At 56.2% G+C, this 22,500-nt stretch overlaps 1 protein-coding gene across 1 annotated transcript in view; it reads right to left on the bottom strand.

Annotated features, from left to right (window-relative positions):
* Nucleotides 1–11,610: 11,610 nt before the first annotated feature.
* The window catches only part of LOC144954043 (hypoxia up-regulated protein 1-like), an 87,087-nt gene continuing 76,197 nt past the window's right edge, over nt 11,611–22,500 (bottom strand). Inside the window, exons 21-24 of the mRNA XM_078884627.1 lie at nt 21,944–22,077; nt 15,505–15,579; nt 14,846–14,930; nt 11,611–13,162 (exon numbers count right to left, since the gene is read on the bottom strand). Of these exons, the coding sequence (XP_078740753.1) occupies nt 12,302–13,162; nt 14,846–14,930; nt 15,505–15,579; nt 21,944–22,077 (1,155 nt within the window). The 3' untranslated portion in view covers nt 11,611–12,301. The remainder of the gene's footprint in view (nt 13,163–14,845; nt 14,931–15,504; nt 15,580–21,943; nt 22,078–22,500) is intronic.

Here is a 22,500-nt window from a genome sequence, read left to right as displayed (position 1 = left end):
GTGGTGGTGCAGTGGTTAGCGCACTGTGTGTGTGTGTGGGGGGAGTGGTGGTGCAGTGGTTAGCGCACTGTGTGTGAGTGGGGAGTGGTGGTGCAGTGGTTAGCGCACTGTGTGTGTGTGAGTGGGGAGTGGTGGTGCAGTGGTTAGCGCACTGTGTGTGTGTGGGGAGTGGTGGTGCAGTGGTTAGCGCACTGTGTGTGTGTGGGGAGTGGTGGTGCAGTGGTTAGCGCACTGTGTGTGTGTGAGTGGGGAGTGGTGGTGCAGTGGTTAGCGCACTGTGTGTGTGTGGGGAGTGGTGGTGCAGTGGTTAGCGCACTGTGTGTGTGTGAGTGGAGTGGTGGTGCAGTGGTTAGCGCACTGTGTGAGTGTGGGGAGTGGTGGTGCAGTGGTTAGCGCACTGTGTGTGTGTGGGGAGTGGTGGTGCAGTGGTTAGCGCACTGTGTGTGTGTGAGTGGGGAGTGGTGGTGCAGTGGTTAGCGCACTGTGTGTGTGTGGGGAGTGGTGGTGCAGTGGTTAGCGCACTGTGTGTGTGTGTGGGAGTGGTGGTGCAGTGGTTAGCGCACTGTGTGTGTGTGGGAGTGGTGGTGCAGTGGTTAGCGCAATGTGTGTGTGTGGGGAGTGGTGGTGCAGTGGTTAGCGCACTGTGTGTGTGTGAGTGGGGAGTGGTGGTGCAGTGGTTAGCGCAATGTGTGTGTGTGGGAGTGGTGGTGCAGTGGTTAGCGCACTGTGTGTGTGTGGGAGTGGTGGTGCAGTGGTTAGCGCAATGTGTGTGTGTGGGGAGTGGTGGTGCAGTGGTTAGCGCACTGTGTGTGTGTGTGTGGGGAGTGGTGGTGCAGTGGTTAGCGCACTGTGTGTGTGGGGGGAGTGGTGGTGCAGTGGTTAGCGCACTGTGTGTGTGTGTGGGGAGTGGTGGTGCAGTGGTTAGCGCACTGTGTGTGTGTGAGGAGTGGTGGTGCAGTGGTTAGCGCACTGTGTGTGTGTGAAGAGTGGTGGTGCAGTGGTTAGCGCACTGTGTGTGTGTGTGAGGAGTGGTGGTGCAGTGGTTAGCGCACTGTGTGTGTGGGGAGTGGTGGTGCAGTGGTTAGCGCACTGTGTGTGTGGGGGGAGTGGTGGTGCAGTGGTTAGCGCACTGTGTGTGTGGGGAGTGGTGGTGCAGTGGTTAGCGCACTGTGTGTGTGTGTGGGGGGAGTGGTGGTGCAGTGGTTAGCGCACTGTGTGTGTGGGGGGAGTGGTGGTGCAGTGGTTAGCGCACTGTGTGTGTGTGTGTGTGGGGAGTGGTGGTGCAGTGGATAGCGCACTGTGTGTGTGTGGGGGGAGTGGTGGTGCAGTGGTTAGCGCACTGTGTGTGAGTGGGGAGTGGTGGTGCAGTGGTTAGCGCACTGTGTGTGTGAGTGTGGGGAGTGGTGGTGCAGTGGTTAGCGCACTGTGTGTGTGTGGGGAGTGGTGGTGCAGTGGTTAGCGCACTGTGTGAGTGTGGAGAGTGGTGGTGCAGTGGTTAGCGCACTGTGTGTGTGTGAGTGGGGAGTGGTGGTGCAGTGGTTAGCGCACTGTGTGTGTGTGGAGAGTGGTGGTGCAGTGGTTAGCGCACTGTGTGTGTGAGTGGGGAGTGGTGGTGCAGTGGTTAGCGCACTGTGTGTATGTGTGGAGAGTGGTGGTGCAGTGGTTAGCGCACTGTGTGTGTGTGGAGAGTGGTGGTGCAGTGGTTAGCGCACTGTGTGTGTGTGAGTGTGGGGAGTGGTGGTGCAGTGGTTAGCGCACTGTGTGTGAGTGTGGAGAGTGGTGGTGCAGTGGTTAGCGCACTGTGTGTGTGTGGAGAGTGGTGGTGCAGTGGTTAGCGCACTGTGTGTGTGTGAGTGGGGAGTGGTGGTGCAGTGGTTAGCGCACTGTGTGTGTGTGTGGGGAGTGGTGGTGCAGTGGTTAGCGCACTGTGTGTTTGTGTGTGGGGAGTGGTGGTGCAGTGGTTAGCGCACTGTGTGTGTGAGTGGGGAGTGGTGGTGCAGTGGTTAGCGCACTGTGTGTGTGTGTGGGGAGTGGTGGTGCAGTGGTTAGCGCACTGTGTGTTTGTGTGTGGGGAGCGGTGGTGCAGTGGTTAGCGCACTGTGTGTGTGTGTCAGTGGGGAGTGGTGGTGCAGTGGTTAGCGCACTGTGTGTGTGGGGGGAGTGGTGGTGCAGTGGTTAGCGCACTGTGTGTGAGTGTGGGGAGTGGTGGTGCAGTGGTTAGCGCACTGTGTGTGAGTGGGGAGTGGTGGTGCAGTGGTTAGCGCACTGTGTGTGTGTGAGTGGGGAGTGGTGGTGCAGTGGTTAGCGCACTGTGTGTGTGTGGGGAGTGGTGGTGCAGTGGTTAGCGCACTGTGTGTGAGTGGGGAGTGGTGGTGCAGTGGTTAGCGCACTGTGTGTGTGTGGGGAGTGGTGGTGCAGTGGTTAGCGCACTGTGTGTGTGTGGGGAGTGGTGGTGCAGTGGTTAGCGCACTGCGTGTGTGTGTGTGGGGAGTGGTGGTGCAGTGGTTAGCGCACTGTGTGTGTGTGGGGAGTGGTGGTGCAGTGGTTAGCGCACTGTGTGTGTGTGTGTGGGGAGTGGTGGTGCAGTGGTTAGCGCACTGTGTGTGTGTGGGGAGTGGTGGTGCAGTGGTTAGCGCACTGTGTGTGTGTGTGGGGAGTGGTGGTGCAGTGGTTAGCGCACTGTGTGTGTGAGTGGGGAGTGGTGGTGCAGTGGTTAGCGCACTGCGTGTGTGTGGGGGGAGTGGTGGTGCAGTGGTTAGCGCACTGTGTGTGTGTGGGGAGTGGTGGTGCAGTGGTTAGCGCACTGTGTGTGTGTGTGTGTGGGGGGAGTGGTGGTGCAGTGGTTAGCGCACTGTGTGTGTGTGGGGAGTGGTGGTGCAGTGGTTAGCGCACTGTGTGTGTGTGTGAGTGGGGGGAGTGGTGGTGCAGTGGTTAGCGCACTGTGTGTGAGTGGGGAGTGGTGGTGCAGTGGTTAGCGCACTGTGTGTGTGTGAGTGGGGAGTGGTGGTGCAGTGATTAGCGCACTGTGTGTGTGTGAGTGGGGAGTGGTGGTGCAGTGGTTAGCGCACTGTGTGTGTGAGTGGGGAGTGGTGGTGCAGTGATTAGCGCACTGTGTGTGTGTGTGAGTGGGGAGTGGTGGTGCAGTGATTAGCGCACTGTGTGTGTGTGAGTGGGGAGTGGTGGTGCAGTGGTTAGCGCACTGTGTGTGTGTGAGTGGGGAGTGGTGGTGCAGTGGTTAGCGCACTGTGTGTGTGAGTGGGGAGTGGTGGTGCAGTGGTTAGCGCACTGTGTGTGTGTGTGGGGGGAGTGGTGGTGCAGTGGTTAGCGCACTGTGTGTGTGTGTGGGGAGTGGTGGTGCAGTGGTTAGCGCACTGTGTGTGAGTGGGGAGTGGTGGTGCAGTGGTTAGCGCACTGTGTGTGTGTGTGGGGGAGTGGTGGTGCAGTGGTTAGCGCACTGTGTGTGTGTGGGGGGAGTGGTGGTGCAGTGGTTAGCGCACTGTGTGTGTGTGGGGAGTGGTGGTGCAGTGGTTAGCGCACTGTGTGTGTGTGTGTGGGGGGAGTGGTGGTGCAGTGGTTAGCGCACTGTGTGTGTGTGGGGAGTGGTGGTGCAGTGGTTAGCGCACTGTGTGTGTGAGTGGGGAGTGATGGTGCAGTGATTAGCGCACTGTGTGTGTGTGTGTGGGGAGTGGTGGTGCAGTGATTAGCGCACTGTGTGTGTGTGTGTGGGGAGTGGTGGTGCAGTGATTAGCGCACTGTGTGTATGTGTGGGGAGTGGTGGTGCAGTGGTTAGCGCACTGTGTGTGTGTGAGTGGGGAGTGGTGGTGCAGTGGTTAGCGCACTGTGTGTGTGTGTGAGTGGGGAGTGGTGGTGCAGTGGTTAGCGCACTGTGTGTGTGTGAGTGGGGAGTGGTGGTGCAGTGGTTAGCGCACTGTGTGTGTGTGTGTGGGGAGTGGTGGTGCAGTGATTAGCGCACTGTGTGTATGTGTGGGGAGTGGTGGTGCAGTGGTTAGCGCACTGTGTGTGTGTGAGTGGGGAGTGGTGGTGCAGTGGTTAGCGCACTGTGTGTGTGTGTGTGTGTGGGGAGTGGTGGTGCAGTGGTTAGCGCACTGTGTGTGTGTGAGTGGGGAGTGGTGGTGCAGTGGTTAGCGCACTGTGTGTGTGTGAGTGGGGAGTGGTGGTGCAGTGGTTAGCGCACTGTGTGTGTGTGTGAGTGGGGAGTGGTGGTGCAGTGGTTAGCGCACTGTATGTGTGTGAGCGAGGAGTGGTGGTACAGTGATTAGCGCACTGTGTGTGTGAGTGGGGAGTGGTGGTGCAGTGGTTAGCGCACTGTGTGTGTGAGTGGGGAGTGGTGGTGCAGTGGTTAGCGCACTGTGTGTGTGAGTGGGTGGGGAGTGGTGGTGCAGTGGTTAGCGCACTGTGTGTGTGAGTGGGGGAGTGGTGGTGCAGTGGTTAGCGCACTGTGTGTGTGAGTGGGGAGTGGTGGTGCAGTGGTTAGCGCACTGTGTGTGTGTGGAGAGTGGTGGTGCAGTGGTTAGCGCACTGTGTGTGTGAGTGGGTGGGGAGTGGTGGTGCAGTGGTTAGCGCACTGTGTGAGTGGGTGGGGAGTGGTGGTGCAGTGGTTAGCGCACTGTGTGTGTGTGAGTGGGGAGTGGTGGTGCAGTGGTTAGCGCACTGTGTGTGTGAGTGTGGGGAGTGGTGGTGCAGTGGTTAGCGCACTGTGTGTGTGTGAGTGGGGAGTGGTGGTGCAGTGGTTAGCGCAGTGTGTGTGGGGAGTGGTGGTGCAGTGATTAGCGCACTGTGTGTGTGAGTGGGGAGTGGTGGTGCAGTGGTTAGCGCACTGTGTGTGTGGGGAGTGGTGGTGCAGTGGTTAGCGCAGTGTGTGTGGGGAGTGGTGGTGCAGTGGTTAGCGCACCGTGTGTGGGGAGTGGTGGTGCAGTGGTTAGCGCACTGTGTGTGTGTGGGGAGTGGTGGTGCAGTGGTTAGCGCACTGTGTGAGCGAGGAGTGGTGGTGCAGTGGTTAGCGCACTGTGTGTGTGTGAGCGAGGAGTCGTGGTGCAGTGGTTAGCGCACTGTGTGTGTGAGTGGGGAGTGGTGGTGCAGTGGTTAGCGCACTGTGTGTGTGTGAGTGGGGAGTGGTGGTGCAGTGGTTAGCGCAGTCCTCCTCCTGATCGGAACATCGGACAGAACGGAGAGAATCCAACCGTCACAGATTTTTAGATACATTTTATTTAGGAAATTGTCTTTGCGACAGCGTCGAGAGAGAGGGGCTGGGAGGGGAGGGGGGAGGGGGGAGGGGGGGGAGGGGAGGGAGGGGAGGGAGGGGAGGGAGGGGAGGGAGGGGAGGGAGGGAGGGGAGGGGAGGGAGGGAGGGGAGGGGAGGGAGGGGAGGGGAGGGGAGGGGGGAGGGGGGGAGGGAGGGGAGGGAGGGAGGGGAGGGAGGGGAGGGGAGGGAGGGGAGGGGAGGGGAGGGGAGGGAGGGGAGGGGAGGGAGGGGAGGGAGGGGAGGGGAGAGGGGGGAGGGAGGAGGGAGGGAGGAGAGGGAGGGAGGGGAGGGGAGAGGGGGGAGGGAGGAGGGAGGGAGGAGGAGGGAGGAGAGGGAGGAAGGGAGGGGGGGGGGGGAGGGGAGGGAGGGGAGGGAGGGGGGAGAGGAGAGGGAGGGGAGGGAGGGGAGGGAGGGGGGAGAGGGGGGAGAGGGAGTGAGGGGAGAGAGGAGAGATGAGAGGGAGATTAAATGAGATGAGAGGGAGGAGAGAGAGAGAGGGGAGGGAGTTCGAGGGAGTTCGAGGGAGTTTGAAGCAGTGAGAAGCAGTCGTCTCAACATGAAACGTGAGAATCGAACGAACAGACATCTCCCCAGGTGACTGAGTCAGCTCTCCCAGCTGATTCAACTTCACGAACTTTCAGGAGGACCGGTCCAGATGCAGTCCGTTCGGAACCGAGATTTGGTAAGTTCAACTGTGGTGATGGTGGCATCTAAATGAAGAACCAGTGGCATCTACAGAACGTGAAGAACCAGTGGCATCTACATCTGCAGAACGTGAAGAACCAGTGGCATCTACATCTGCAGAACGTGAAGAACCAGCGGCATCTACATTTGCAGAACGTGAAGAACCAGTGGCACCTACAGAACGTGAAGAACCAGTGGCACCTACAGAACATGAAGAACCAGTGGCATCTACATCTGCAGAACGTGAAGAACCAGTGGCATCTACATCTACAGAACGTGAAGAACCAGCGGCATCTATAGAACGTGAAGAACCAGTGGCATCTACATCTGTAGAACGTGAAGAACCAGTGGCATCTACATCTGTAGAACGTGAAGAACCAGTGGCACCTACAGAACGTGAAGAACCAGTGGCATCTACATCTGTAGAACGTGAAGAACCAGTGGCACCTACAGAACGTGAAGAACCAGTGGCATCTACATCTGTAGAACGTGAAGAACCAGTGGCATCTACATCTGCAGAACGTGAAGAACCAGTGGCATCTACATCTGTAGAACGTGAAGAACCAGTGGCACCTACAGAACGTGAAGAACCAGTGGCATCTACATCTGTAGAACGTGAAGAACCAGTGGCACCTACAGAACGTGAAGAACCAGTGGCATCTACATCTGTAGAACGTGAAGAACCAGTGGCATCTACAGAATGTGAAGAACCAGTGGCATCTACATCTGCAGAACGTGAAGAACCAGTGGCACCTACAGAACGTGAAGAACCAGTGGCATCTACATCTGCAGAACGTGAACAACCAGTGGCATCTACATCTACAGAACGTGAAGAACCAGTGGCACCTACAGAACGTGAAGAACCAGTGGCATCTACATCTGCAGAACGTGAAGAACCAGTGGCATCCACATCTGTAGAACGTGAAGAACCAGTGGCATCTACATCTGCAGAACGTGAAGAACCAGTGGCATCTACATCTACAGAACGTGAAGAACCAGTGGCATCTACATCTGCAGAACGTGAAGAACCAGTGGCATCTACATCTACAGAACGTGAAGAACCAATGGCATCTACATCTGCAGAACGTGAAGAACCAGTGGCATCTACATCTGCAGAACGTGAAGAACCAGTGGCATCTACATCTGCAGAACGTGAAGAACCAGTGGCATCTACATCTGCAGAACGTGAAGAACCAATGGCATCTACATCTGCAGAACGTGAAGAACCAATGGCATCTACATCTGCAGAACGTGAAGAACCAGTGGCATCTACATCTGCAGAACGTGAAGAACCAGTGGCATCTACATCTGCAGAACGTGAAGAACCAGTGGCATCTACATCTGCAGAACGTGAAGAACCAGTGGCATCTACATCTACAGAACGTGAAGAACCAGTGGCATCTACATCTGTAGAACGTGAAGAACCAGTGGCATCTACATCTGCAGAACGAGAAGAACCAGTGGCATCTACATCTGCAGAACGAGAAGAACCAGTGGCATCTACATCTGCAGAACGAGAAGAACCAATGGCATCTGCATCTGCAGAACGTGAAGAACCAGTGGCATCTACATCTGCAGAACGAGAAGAACCAATGGCATCTACATCTGCAGAACGTGAAGAACCAGTGGCATCTGCATCTGCAGAACATAAAGAACCAGTGGCATCTACATCTGCAGAACGAGAAGAACCAGTGGCATCTACATCTGCAGAACGAGAAGAACCAATGGCATCTACATCTGCAGAACGTGAAGAACCAGTGGCATCTACATCTGTAGAACGTGAAGAACCAGTGGCATCTAACATCTGCAGAACGTGAAGAACCAGTGGCATCTTCATCTGTAGAACGCGATGAACCAGTGGCATCTACATCTGCAGAACGTGAAGAACCAGTGGCATCTACATCTGCAGAATGTGAAGAACCAGTGGCATCTACATCTGCATAACGTGAAGAACCAGTGGCATCTACATCTACAGAACGTGTAGAACCAGTGGCATCTACATCTACAGAACGTGAAGAACCAGTGGCATCTACATCTACAGAACGTGTAGAACCAGTGGCATCTACATCTACAGAACGTGAAGAACCAGTGGCATCTACATCTGCAGAATGTGAAGAACCAGTGGCATCTACATCTACAGAACGTGAAGAATCAGTGGCATCTACAGAACGTGAAGAACCAGTGGCATCTACATCTGCAGAACGTGAAGAACCAGTGGCATCTACATCTGTAGAACGTGAAGAACCAGTGGCATCTACATCTGTAGAACGTAAAGAACCAGTGGCATCTACATCTGTAGAACGTGAAGAACCAGTGGCATCTACATCTGTAGAACGTGAAGAACCAGTAGCATCTACATCTACAGAACGTGAAGAACCAGTGGCATCTACATCTACAGAACGTGAAGAACCAGCGGCATCTACATCTGCAGAACGTGAAGAACCAGTGGCATCTACATCTGCAGAACGTGAAGAACCAGTGGTATCTACATCTACAGAACGTGAAGAACCAGTGGCATCTACATCTGCAGAACGTGAAGAACCAGTGGCATCTACATCTACAGAACGTGAAGAACCAGTGGCATCTACATCTGCAGAACGTGAAGAACCAGTGGCATCTACATCTGCAGAACGTGAAGAACCAGTGGCATCTACATCTGCAGAACGTGAAGAACCAGTGGCATCTACATCTACAGAACGTGAAGAACCAGTGGCATCTACATCTGCAGAACGTGAAGAACCAGTGGCATCTACATCTACAGAACATGAAGAACCAGTGGCATCTGCATCTGCAGAACGTGAAGAACCAGTGGCATCTACATCTGTAGAACGTGAAGAACCAGTGGCATCTACACCTACAGAACGTGAAGAACCAGTGGCATCTGCATCTGCAGAGCGTGAAGAACCAGTGGCATCTACATCTGCAGAACGTGAAGAACCAGTGGCATCTACATCTGCAGAACGTGAAGAACCAGTGGCACCTACATCTGCAGAACGTGAAGAACCAGTAGCATCTACATCTACAGAACGTGAAGAACCAGTGGCATCTACATCTACAGAACGTGAAGAACCAGTGGCATCTACATCTACAGAACGTGAAGAACCAGTGGCATCTACATCTGCAGAACGTGAAGAACCAGTGGCATCTACATCTACATTCATGGCCGTGCAACGTGTTTGGAATCGACAAGGGAAAGTTTATGTTCGGTAGCAAATCGACTTAGTAACGAAATCGATTTAGGAACACAGACACCTCTGGGAACCCAACACGGATGGCAAGTAGCGGAGTCCCATCATCATCATCGTCGTCGTTATCATTTAATATTATTTCAAAGTTCAAACCTCGAGCTTTTCAGCAAAATAAATAAAATGCTTAAACATCGTTAACGACTCACAGACATCGACCAATCACCCACCCATCTCACCACCCACACGGCCATCGTGAACCCCACCCACCCATACGGCCATTGTGAACCCAACCCACCCACCCACCCACCCACATGGTCATCGTGAACTCCACCCACCCACCCGGCCATTGTGAACCCCACCTACCCCATCCACCACCCACACGGCCATCGTGAAGTTCACCCACCCACCCACCCACACGGCCACCGTGAACCCCACCCACCCACCCACACGGCCAACCACCCACACGGCCATCGTGAACCCCACCCACCCACCCACACGGCCATCGTGAACCCCACCCACCCACCCACACGGCCAACCACCCACACAGCCATCGTGAACCCCACCCACCCACACGGCCAACCACCCACACGGCCATCGTGAACCCCACCCACCCACACGGCCATCGTGAACCCCACCCACCCACACGGCCACCCACCCACACGGCCACCGTGAACCCCACCCACCCACACGGCCACCGTGAACCCCACCTACCCACCCACACGGCCAACCACCCACACAGCCATCGTGAACCCCACCCACCCACACGGCCAACCACCCACACGGCCATCGTGAACCCCACCCACCCACACGGCCACCCACCCACACGGCCACCCACCCACACGGCCACCGTGAACCCCACCCACCCACACGGCCATCGTGAACCCCACCCACCCACACGGCCATCGTGAACCCCACCCACCCACACGGCCACCCACCCACACGGCCACCGTGAACCCCACCCACCCACACGGCCACCGTGAACCCCACCTACCCACCCACACGGCCAACCACCCACACAGCCATCGTGAACCCCACCCACCCACACGGCCAACCACCCACACGGCCATCGTGAACCCCACCCACCCACACGGCCAACCACCCACACGGCCATCGTGAACCCCACCCACCCACACGGCCATCGTGAACCCCACCCACCCACACGGCCACCCACCCACATGGCCACCGTGAACCCCACCCACCCACACGGTCACCGTGAACCCCACCCACCCACCCACACGGCCATCGTGAACCCCACCCACCCACATGGCCACCGTGAACCCCACCCACCCACCCACACGGCCATCGTGAACCCCACCCACCCACCCACACGGCCATCGTGAACCCCACCCACCCACCCACCCACACGGCCATCGTGAACCCCACCCACCCACACGGCCACCCACCCACATGGCCACCGTGAACCCCACCCACCCACCCACACGGCCATCGTGAACCCCACCCACCCACATGGCCACCGTGAACCCCACCCACCCACCCACACGGCCATCGTGAACCCCACCCACCCACACGGCCGTCTTGAACCCCACCCACCCACACGGCCATCGTGAACCCCACCCACCCACCCACACGGCCACCGTGAACCCCACCCACCCACCCACACGGCCATCGTGAACCCCACCCACCCACCCACACGGCCATCGTGAACCCCACCCACCCACCCACACGGCCGTCGTGAACCCCACCCACCCACACGGCCACCGTGAACCCCACCCACCCACACGGCCATCTTGAACCCCACCCACCCACACGGCCACCCACCCACCCACACGGCCATCGTGAACCCCACCCACCCACACGGCCACCCACCCACCCACACGGCCATCGTGAACCCCACCCACCCACACGGCCATCGTGAACCCCACCCACCCACACGGCCATCGTGAACCCCACCCACCCACACGGCCATCGTGAACCCCACCCACCCACACGGCCATCGTGAACCCCACCCACCCACACGGCCATCGTGAACCCCACCCACCCACATGGCCACCGTGAACCCCACCCACCCACACGGCCATCGTGAACCCCACCCACCCACACGGCCATCGTGAACCCCACCCACCCACCCACACGGCCACCGTGAACCCCACCCACCCACACGGCCACCCACCCACCCACACGGCCATCGTGAACCCCACCCACCCACACGGCCACACACAGAGAGAGAGAGAGACGCAAGAGGCTACCTGGGGTAGCTTTGTCTGTGTAACTACACAACAGCAATAGGAACCGGCGGGAGATACAAACGTGGCTGTGGGTTTAGGGGATTTATTGGTGGGTAGGTGGGTGGGGGGGGTGGGGGGTGGGGGTGGGTGGGGTGTGGGGGTGGTGGGTAGGGTGGGGGGGGGGTGGGTGTGGGTGTGATGGGTGGGTAGGGTGGGTGGGGGGGGGTAGGGTGGGTGGGTGGGTGGGTGGGGGTAGGGTGGGTGGGTGGGTGGGGGTAGGGTGGGTGGGTGGGGGTCTGTCTGTGTGTGTGTCTGTGTGTGTGTCTGAGTGCGTGAGTGTGTGTCTGTGTATGTGTGTGTGTATGTGTGTCTGTGTCTGTGTGTGTCTGTGTCTCTCTCTGTATCTGTGTGTGTGTCTGAGTGTCTGTCTCTGTGTGTGTCTCTCTCTGTGCGTCTCTCTCTGTGTGTCTCTGTGTCTCTCTCTGTATCTGTGTGTGTGTCTGAGTGTCTGTCTCTGTGTGTGTCTCTCTGTGTGTCCGTGTGTGTGTGTGTGTCTGTGTGTGTGTCTCTCTCTGTGTGTGTCTGTGTGTGTGTGTCTCTCTCTGTGTGTGTCTGAGTGTCTGTCTCTGTGTGTGTCTCTCTGTGTGTCCGTGTGTGTGTCTGTGTGTGTCTGTGTGTGTGTGTGTCTGTGTGTGTGTCTCTCTCTGTGTGTGTCTGTGTGTGTCTGTGTGTGTCTGTGTGTGTGTGTCTCTCTCTGTGTGTCTCTCTCTGTGCGTCTCTCTCTGTGTGTCTCTCTGTGTGTGTCTGTGTCTCTCTCTGTATCTGTGTGTGTGTCTGAGTGTCTGTCTCTGTGTGTGTCTCTCTGTGTGTCTGTGTGTGTGTCTCTCTCTGTGTGTGTCTGTGTGTGTGTGTCTCTCTCTGTGTGTGTCTGAGTGTCTGTCTCTGTGTCTCTCTCTGTGTGTCCGTGTGTGTCTCTGCCTCTAAAGTTCTTGAGGGTCGTGGTTCAAATTCCCCAGTGAGTCAGCAGAGGTCTCCGTCCCATCCGCACGGTCAACAGTCGCTCCAACTCCGCCTTGCGCTCCAGTTCCATCTCCAGCTCCAGAATCCGCTCCGGTTCGGGTTTCTGTTCCATCTCCAGCTCCAGAATCCGCTCCGGTTCGGGTTTCCGTTCCATCTCCAGCTTCAGTATCCGCTCCGGTTCGGGTTTCCGTTCCATCTCCAGCTCCAGAATCCGCTCCGGTTCGGGTTTCTGTTCCATCTCCGGCTCCAGTTCCATCTCCGACTCCAGTATCCGCTCCGGTTCCGGTTTGCGCTCCCGATCCAGTTCCATCTCCGACTCCAGTATCCGCTCCGGTTCCGGTTTGTGCTCCAGTTTCAGTTCCAGTTTCGGCTCCGGTTCCATCTCCAGCTCCAGTATCCGCTCCGGTTCCGGTTTGTGCTCCAGTTTCGGCTCCGGCTCCAGCTCCAGTATCCGCTCCAGATCCGGTATCTACTCCAGTTCCGGTATCAGCTCCAGCTCCAGTATCCGCTCCAGTTCCGGCTCCATCTCCAGCTCCAGCATCCGCTCCGGCTCCACTATCCGCTCCGGCTCCACTATCCGCTCCGGCTCCGGCTTTTGCTCCGGCCGTGTCCGCCTTGCTGGAGTTGCGAGCCTTGGATCCGGATCCGGACGACGATGACGATCCGGTCCGTGCTCGTGCGATCCGGGCTTTGTTGAGGAGGTAGTGCACCTCGCGCTCCAGTCCGGCGGAGCGAGAGTCCACGTCACGGGACAGGAGAGCCGGAGGGGACTCCCACGCAGGGAGATCGCGGTGCCTTGAGAGAGACTCGTTTTTCCATTGCTGTGGGTGGAGGAGGGGGGGGAGGGGTGGGGGTGGGGGGTGGGGGGGGGGAGGGGGGGAGGGGTGAGTGGGTGGGTGGGTGAGTGGGTGTTTCAGTGGGTGAGTGGGTGAATGGGTGGGTGGGTGAGTGGGTGGGTGAGTGGGTGAGTGAGTGAGTGGGTGGGTGAGTGGGAGAGTGGGTGGGTGGGTAGGTGGGTGAGTGGGTGAGTGGGTGGGTAGGTAGGTGAGTGGGTGGGTGAGTGGGTGGGTGGGTGGGTGAGTGAGTGAGTGGGTGGGTGAGTGGGTGAGTGGGTGGGCGGGTGAGTGGGTGGGTGAGTGGGTGAGTGAGTGAGTGGGTGGGTGAGTGGGAGAGTGGGTGGGTGGGTAGGTGGGTGAGTGGGTGAGTGGGTGGGTAGGTAGGTGAGTGGGTGGGTGAGTGGGTGGGTGGGTGGGTGAGTGAGTGAGTGGGTGGGTGAGTGGGTGAGTGGGTGGGCGGGTGAGTGGGTGGGTGAGTGGGTGAGTGAGTGAGTGGGTGGGTGAGTGGGTGAGTGGGTGGGTGAGTGGGTGAGTGAGTGAGTGGGTGGGTGAGTGGGTGAGTGGGTGGGTAGGTAGGTGAGTGGGTGGGTGAGTGGGTGGGTGGGTAGGTAGGTGAGTGGGTGGGTGAGTGGGTGGGTAGGTAGGTGAGTGGGTGGGTGAGTGGGTGGGTGGGTGAGTGGTTGAGTGGGTGGGTGGGTGAGTGAGTGGGTGAGTGGGTGGGTGAGTGGGTGGGTGGGTGAGTGGTTGAGAGAGTGGAAGAGTGAGTGGGTGAGTGGGTGAGTGGTTGAGTGGGTGGGTGGGTGGGTGAGTGGGTGAGTGAGTGGGTGGGTGAGTGGGTGGGTGGGTGAGTGGGTGGGTGAGTGGGTGGGTGAGTGGTTGAGTGGGTGGGTGGGTGGGTGAGTGGGTGAGTGAGTGGGTGGGTGAGTGGGTGAGTGGGTGAGTGGTTGAGTGAGTGGGTGAGTGGGTGAGTGGGTGAGTGGGTGAGTGAGTGGGTGAGTGGGTGAGTGGGTGGATGAGTGGGTGATGGGTGGGTGGGTGAGTGAGTGGGTGAGTGGGTGAGTGGGAGAGTGGTTGAGAGAGTGAGTGAGTGGGTGAGTGGGTGGATGAGTGGGTGATGGGTGGGTGGGTGAGTGAGTGGGTGGGTGGTGATGGTGGTGGTGATGGCGGTAATGGTGGCAATGATGACGGCGGTGATGGTGATGATGATGGTGGTGATGATGATGGTGATGATGATGGTGGAGTAGTGATGATGATGGTGATGATGATGGTGGTGGTGATGATGGTGGAGTAGTGACGGTGGAGTGATGATGATGGTGATGATGGTGGTGGTGATGATGGTGGAGTGATGATGGTGGTGATGATGATGATGGTGATGATGGTGGTGATGATGGTGGTGATGATGGTGGAGTGATGATGATGATGGTGGTGATGATGGTGGTGATGATGGTGGAGTGATGATGATGATGGTGGTGATGATGGTGGAGTGATGATGATGATGGTGGTGATGATGGTGGAGTGATGATGATGATGGTGGTGATGATGGTGGAGTGATGATGATGGTGGTGGTGGTGATGATGGTGGAGTAGTGATGGTGGAGTAGTGATGATGGTGGAGTAGTGGTGGTGGTGGAGTAGTGATGAGGTGGAGTAGTGATGGTGGTGGACTCACGATGGAGTCGTTGATGGCTGTCTCCAGCAGTGAGAGCTCCACCTCCGTGAAGACTTCCTGCGCCTCGCTGAGCGAGCGAGCGCTCCTGTAGGGGTGACACAGCGGGTGACTCAGGGGGTGACACAGCGGGTGACTCAGGGGGTGACTCGGGGTGGGTGAGTTAGTGAGTGAGTGACTGAGCGAGCGAGCGCTCCTGTAGGGGTGACACAGCGGGTGACTCAGGGGGTGACACAGCGGGTGACTCAGGGGGTGACTCAGGGGGTGGGTGAGTTAGTGAGTGAGTGACTGAGCGAGCGAGCGCTCCTGTAGGGGTGACACAGCGGGTGGGTGACTCAGGGGGTGGGTGAGTTAGTGACTGAGTGAGTGGGTGGGTGGGTGAGTGAGTGACTGAGTGACAGACTGAGCGACTCACTGAGTGACTCACTGAGTGACTCACTGAGTGACTCACTGAGTGACTCACTGAGTGACTCACTGAGTGACTCACTGACTACCTGAGTAGGTGTAGAGCTGACTGACTGAGTGAGTGACTCACTGAGTGACTCACTGAGTGACTCACTGAGTGACTCACTGAGTGACTCACTGAGTGACTCACTGAGTGAGTGACTGAGTGAGTGACTAAGTGACTCACTGAGTGACTCACTGAGTGACTCACTAACTACCTGAGTAGGTGTAGAGCTGACTGGATGTGGGTCTCCAGCACTCCGAGTGACTCTGGGAGCCGCGACCTCTCAGCTCAGTGAGTGACTCACTGAGTGAGTGAGTGACTCACTGAGTGACTCACTGAGTGACTCACTGAGTGACTCACTGAGTGACTCACTGAGTGACTCACTGAGTGACTGACTGAGTGACTCACTGAGTGACTCACTAACTACCTGAGTAGGTGTAGAGCTGACTGGATGTGGGTCTCCAGCACTCCGAGTGACTCTGGGAGTCGTGACCTCTCAGCTCAGTGAGTGACTCACTGAGTGACTCACTGAGTGACTCACTGAGTGACTCACTGAGTGACTCACTGACTGAGTGACTCACTGACTGAGTGACTCACTGAGTGACTCACTGACTGAGTGACTCACTGACTGAGTGACTCACTGACTGAGTGACTCACTGACTGAGTGACTCACTGACTGAGTGACTCACTGAGTGACTCACTGAGTGACTCACTGAGTGACTCACTGAGTGACTCACTGAGTGACTCACTAACTACCTGAGTAGGTGTAGAGCTGACTGGATGTGGGTCTCCAGCACTCCGAGTGACTCTGGGAGTCGTGACCTCTCAGCGTGAGTGAGTGACTCACTGAGTGAGTGACTCACTGAGTGAGTGACTCACTGAGTGACTCACTGAGTGACTGAGTGACTCACTGAGTGAGTGACTGACTCACTAACTGACTGACTACCTGAGTAGGTGTAGAGCTGACTGGATGTGAGACTCCAGCACTCCGAGTGACTCTGGGAGTCGTGACCTCTCAGCTCAGTGAGTGACTCACTGAGTGAGTGACTGAGTGAGTGACTGAGTGAGTGACTCACTGAGTGAGTGACTGAGTGAGTGACTCACTGAGTGACTCACTGAGTGACTCACTGAGTGACTCACTGACTACCTGAGTAGGTGTAGAGCTGACTGGATGTGGGTCTCCAGCACTCCGAGTGACTCTGGGAGCCGTGACCTCTCAGCTCAGTGAGTGACTCACTGAGTGACTCACTGAGTGACTGAGTGAGTGACTCACTGAGTGAGTGACTGAGTGACTCACTGAGTGAGTGACTCAGTAAGTCACTCAGTGACTCACTGAGTGACTCACTGAGTGACTCACTGAGTGAGTGAGTGACTCACTGAGTGACTCACTGAGTGACTCACTGACTACCTGAGTAGGTGTAGAGCTGACTGGATGTGAGACTCCAGCACTCCGAGTGACTCTGGGAGTCGTGACCTCTCAGCTCAGTGAGTGACTCACTGAGTGAGTGACTCACTGAGTGAGTGACTGAGTGACTCACTGAGTGACTCACTGAGTGACTCACTGAGTGAGTGAGTGACTCACTGAGTGACTCACTGAGTGACTGAGTGACTCACTGAGTGAGTGACTCACTCAGTGACTCACTCACTACCTGAGTAGGTGTAGAGCTGACTGGATGTGGGTCTCCAGCACTCCGAGTGACTCTGGGAGCCGCGACCTCTCAGCTCAGTGAGTCACTCAGTGAGTGACTCACTGAGTGAGTGACTGAGTGAGTGAGTGACTGAGTGAGTGAGTGACTCACTGAGTGAGTGAGTGACTGAGTGAGTGAGTGACTCACTGAGTGAGTGACTCACTGAGTGAGTGAGTGACTCACTGAGTGACTCACTGAGTGACTCACTGAGTGACTCACTGAGTGAGTGACTCACTGACTGACTCACTGAGTGACTCACTGAGTGACTAACTAACTACCTGAGTAGGTGTAGAGCTGACTGGATGTGAGACTCCAGCACTCCGAGTGACTCTGGGAGTCGTGACCTCTCAGCTCAGTGAGTGACTCACTGAGTGAGTGACTCACTGAGTGAGTGACTGAGTGACTCACTGAGTGACTCACTGAGTGACTCACTGAGTGAGTGAGTGACTCACTGAGTGACTCACTGAGTGACTGAGTGACTCACTGAGTGAGTGACTCACTCAGTGACTCACTCACTACCTGAGTAGGTGTAGAGCTGACTGGATGTGGGTCTCCAGCACTCCGAGTGACTCTGGGAGCCGCGACCTCTCAGCTCAGTGAGTCACTCAGTGAGTGACTCACTGAGTGAGTGACTGAGTGAGTGAGTGACTGAGTGAGTGAGTGACTCACTGAGTGAGTGAGTGACTGAGTGAGTGAGTGACTCACTGAGTGAGTGACTCACTGAGTGAGTGACTCACTGAGTGAGTGAGTGACTCACTGAGTGACTCACTGAGTGACTCACTGAGTGACTCACTGAGTGAGTGACTCACTGACTGACTCACTGAGTGACTCACTGAGTGACTAACTAACTACCTGAGTAGGTGTAGAGCTGACTGGATGTGAGACTCCAGCACTCCGAGTGACTCTGGGAGCCGCGACCTCTCAGCTCAGTGAGTCACTCAGTGAGTGACTCACTGAGTGACTCACTGAGTGAGTGAGTGACTGAGTGAGTGAGTGACTGAGTGAGTGACTCACTGAGTGAGTGAGTGACTCACTGAGTGAGTGACTCACTGAGTGAGTGACTCACTGAGTGAGTGAGTGACTCACTGAGTGACTCACTGAGTGACTCACTGAGTGACTCAGTGAGTGAGTGAGTGAGTGAGTGAGTGAGTGACTGAGTGAGTGACTGAGTGAGTGACTGAGTGACTCACTGAGTGACTCACTGACTGACTCACTGACTGACTAACTACCTGAGTAGGTGTAGAGCTGACTGGATGTGAGACTCCAGCGTGCTGAGTGACTCTGGGAGCCGCGACCTCTCAGCTCAGTGAGTGACTCACTGAGTGAGTGACTGAGTGAGTGAGTGACTCACTGAGTGACTCACTGAGTGAGTGAGTGAGTGACTCACTGAGTGACTCACTGAGTGACTCACTGAGTGACTCACTGAGTGACTCACTGAGTGACTCACTGACTACCTGAGTAGGTGTAGAGCTGACTGGATGTGGGTCTCCAGCGCGCTGAGTGACTCTGGGAGCCGCGACCTCTCAGCTCAGTGAGTGACTCACTGAGTGAGTGACTGAGTGAGTGACTCACTGAGTGAGTGACTCACTGAGTGACTCACTAACTGACTGACTACCTGAGTAGGTGTAGAGCTGACTGGATGTGGGTCTCCAGCACTCCGAGTGACTCTGGGAGCCGCGACCTCTCAGCTCAGTGAGTGACTCACTGAGTGAGTGACTCACTGAGTGACTCACTGAGTGACTCACTGAGTGAGTGACTCACTGAGTGACTCACTGAGTGACTCACTGAGTGACTCACTGACTGAGTGACTCACTGAGTGACTCACTGAGTGACTCACTGAGTGACTCACTAACTACCTGAGTAGGTGTAGAGCTGACTGGATGTGGGTCTCCAGCGCGTCGAGTGACTCTGGGAGCCGTGACCTCTCGGCTCAGTGAGTGACTCACTGAGTGAGTGACTCACTGAGTGAGTGAGTGACTCACTGAGTGACTCACTGAGTGAGTGAGTGACTCACTGAGTGACTCACTAACTACCTGAGTAGGTGTAGAGCTGACTGGATGTGGGTCTCCAGCGCGCTGAGTGACTCTGGGAGCCGCGACCTCTCAGCTCAGTGAGTGACTCACTGAGTGAGTGACTGAGTGAGTGACTCACTGAGTGAGTGACTCACTGAGTGACTCACTAACTGACTAACTACCTGAGTAGGTGTAGAGCTGACTGGATGTGGGTCTCCAGCGCGCTGAGTGACTCTGGGAGCCGCGACCTCTCGGCTCAGTGAGTGACTCACTGAGTGAGTGACTGAGTGAGTGACTCACTGAGTGAGTGACTGAGTGAGTGACTCACTGAGTGAGTGACTCACTGAGTGACTCACTAACTGACTAACTACCTGAGTAGGTGTAGAGCTGACTGGATGTGGGTCTCCAGCGCGCCGAGTGACTCTGGGAGCCGCGACCTCTCAGCTCAGTGAGTGACTCACTGAGTGAGTGACTGAGTGAGTGAGTGACTCACTGAGTGAGTGACTGAGTGAGTGACTCACTGAGTGAGTGACTCACTGAGTGACTCACTAACTGACTAACTACCTGAGTAGGTGTAGAGCTGACTGGATGTGGGTCTCCAGCGCGCTGAGTGACTCTGGGAGCCGCGACCTCTCGGCTCAGTGAGTGACTCACTGAGTGAGTGACTGACTCACTGAGTGAGTGACTCACTGAGTGACTCACTGAGTGAGTGAGTGACTCACTGACTGACTCACTGACTACCTGAGTAGGTGTAGAGCTGACTGGATGTGGGTCTCCAGCGCGCTGAGTGACTCTGGGAGCCGCGACCTCTCGGCTCAGTGAGTGACTCACTGAGTGAGTGACTCACTGAGTGAGTGACTCACTGAGTGACTCACTGAGTGACTCACTGAGTGACTCACTGAGTGACTCACTGAGTGACTCACTGACTACCTGAGTAGGTGTAGAGCTGACTGGATGTGGGTCTCCAGCGCGCTGAGTGACTCTGGGAGCCGCGACCTCTCGGCTCAGTGAGTAACTCACTGAGTGAGTGACTCACTGAGTGACTCACTGAGTGACTCACTGAGTGACTCACTGAGTGACTGACTGAGTGACTCACTGAGTGACTCACTGACTACCTGAGTAGGTGTAGAGCTGACTGGATGTGGGTCTCCAGCGCGCTGAGTGACTCTGGGAGCCGCGACCTCTCGGCTCAGTGAGTAACTCACTGAGTGAGTGACTCACTGAGTGACTCACTGAGTGACTCACTGAGTGACTCACTGAGTGACTGACTGAGTGACTCACTGAGTGACTCACTGACTACCTGAGTAGGTGTAGAGCTGACTGGATGTGGGTCTCCAGCGCGCTGAGTGACTCTGGGAGCCGCGACCTCTCGGCTCAGTGAGTAACTCACTGAGTGAGTGACTCACTGAGTGACTCACTGAGTGACTCACTGAGTGACTCACTGAGTGACTCACTGAGTGACTGACTGAGTGACTCACTGAGTGACTCACTGACTACCTGAGTAGGTGTAGAGCTGACTGGATGTGGGTCTCCAGCGCGCTGAGTGACTCTGGGAGCCGCGACCTCTCGGCTCAGTGAGTAACTCACTGAGTGAGTGACTCACTGAGTGACTCACTGAGTGACTGACTGAGTGACTCACTGAGTGACTCACTGACTACCTGAGTAGGTGTAGAGCTGACTGGATGTGGGTCTCCAGCGCGCTGAGTGACTCTGGGAGCCGCGACCTCTCGGCTCAGTGAGTAACTCACTGAGTGAGTGACTCACTGAGTGACTCACTGAGTGACTCACTGAGTGACTCACTGAGTGACTCACTGAGTGACTCACTGAGTGACTCACTGAGTGACTCACTGACTACCTGAGTAGGTGTAGAGCTGACTGGATGTGGGTCTCCAGCGCGCTGAGTGACTCTGGGAGCCGCGACCTCTCGGCTCAGTGAGTAACTCACTGAGTGAGTGACTCACTGAGTGACTCACTGAGTGACTCACTGAGTGACTCACTGAGTGACTGACTGAGTGACTCACTGAGTGACTCACTGACTACCTGAGTAGGTGTAGAGCTGACTGGATGTGGGTCTCCAGCGCGCTGAGTGACTCTGGGAGCCGCGACCTCTCGGCTCAGTGAGTAACTCACTGAGTGAGTGACTCACTGAGTGACTCACTGAGTGACTCACTGAGTGACTGACTGAGTGACTCACTGAGTGACTCACTGACTACCTGAGTAGGTGTAGAGCTGACTGGATGTGGGTCTCCAGCGCGCTGAGTGACTCTGGGAGCCGCGACCTCTCGGCTCAGTGAGTAACTCACTGAGTGAGTGACTCACTGAGTGACTCACTGAGTGACTCACTGAGTGACTCACTGAGTGACTCACTGAGTGACTGACTGAGTGACTCACTGAGTGACTCACTGACTACCTGAGTAGGTGTAGAGCTGACTGGATGTGGGTCTCCAGCGCGCTGAGTGACTCTGGGAGCCGCGACCTCTCGGCTCAGTGAGTAACTCACTGAGTGAGTGACTCACTGAGTGACTCACTGAGTGACTCACTGAGTGACTGACTGAGTGACTCACTGAGTGACTCACTGACTACCTGAGTAGGTGTAGAGCTGACTGGATGTGGGTCTCCAGCGCGCTGAGTGACTCTGGGAGCCGCGACCTCTCGGCTCAGTGAGTAACTCACTGAGTGAGTGACTCACTGAGTGACTCACTGAGTGACTCACTGAGTGACTCACTGAGTGACTCACTGAGTGACTGACTGAGTGACTCACTGAGTGACTCACTGACTACCTGAGTAGGTGTAGAGCTGACTGGATGTGGGTCTCCAGCGCGCTGAGTGACTCTGGGAGCCGCGACCTCTCGGCTCAGTGAGTAACTCACTGAGTGAGTGACTCACTGAGTGACTCACTGAGTGACTCACTGAGTGACTCACTGAGTGACTCACTGAGTGACTCACTGACTACCTGAGTAGGTGTAGAGCTGACTGGATGTGGGTCTCCAGCGCGCTGAGTGACTCTGGGAGCCGCGACCTCTCAGCGTGGCGCAGGAAGAGGTCACGACACGCGGAGCGCAGAGAGGAGACACGAGCCTTGAGAGTCTACAACAACAACAACAACAACCACAACAACAACAACAACAACCAGAACAACCACAACAACAACAACAATGTCAACAACAACAACAACAATGTCAACAACAACAACAACAATGTCAACAACAACAACAACAATGTCAACAACAACAATGTCAACAACAACAATGTCAACCACAACAACAACAACGTCAACAACGTTAACAACAACAACACCAACAACACCAACAACATCAACAACATCAACAACAACATCATCAACATCAACAACATCAACAACATCATCAACATCAACAACAGTGCGTGCGTGACCTCTGACCTTGAGTGTGAGTTTGTGACCTCTGACCTTGAGTGTGAGTTCGTGACCTTGATTCATCTGACCTTGAGTGTGGGTGTGTGACCCCTGACCTTGACTGTTGGCGTGTGACC

This window comes from Lampetra fluviatilis, unplaced genomic scaffold (assembly GCF_964198595.1).
Source record: "Lampetra fluviatilis unplaced genomic scaffold, kcLamFluv1.1 SCAFFOLD_298, whole genome shotgun sequence".
In the NCBI taxonomy this organism is placed as follows: domain Eukaryota; kingdom Metazoa; phylum Chordata; class Hyperoartia; order Petromyzontiformes; family Petromyzontidae; genus Lampetra; species Lampetra fluviatilis.
This window is presented reverse-complemented; position numbering and strand designations above follow the sequence as displayed.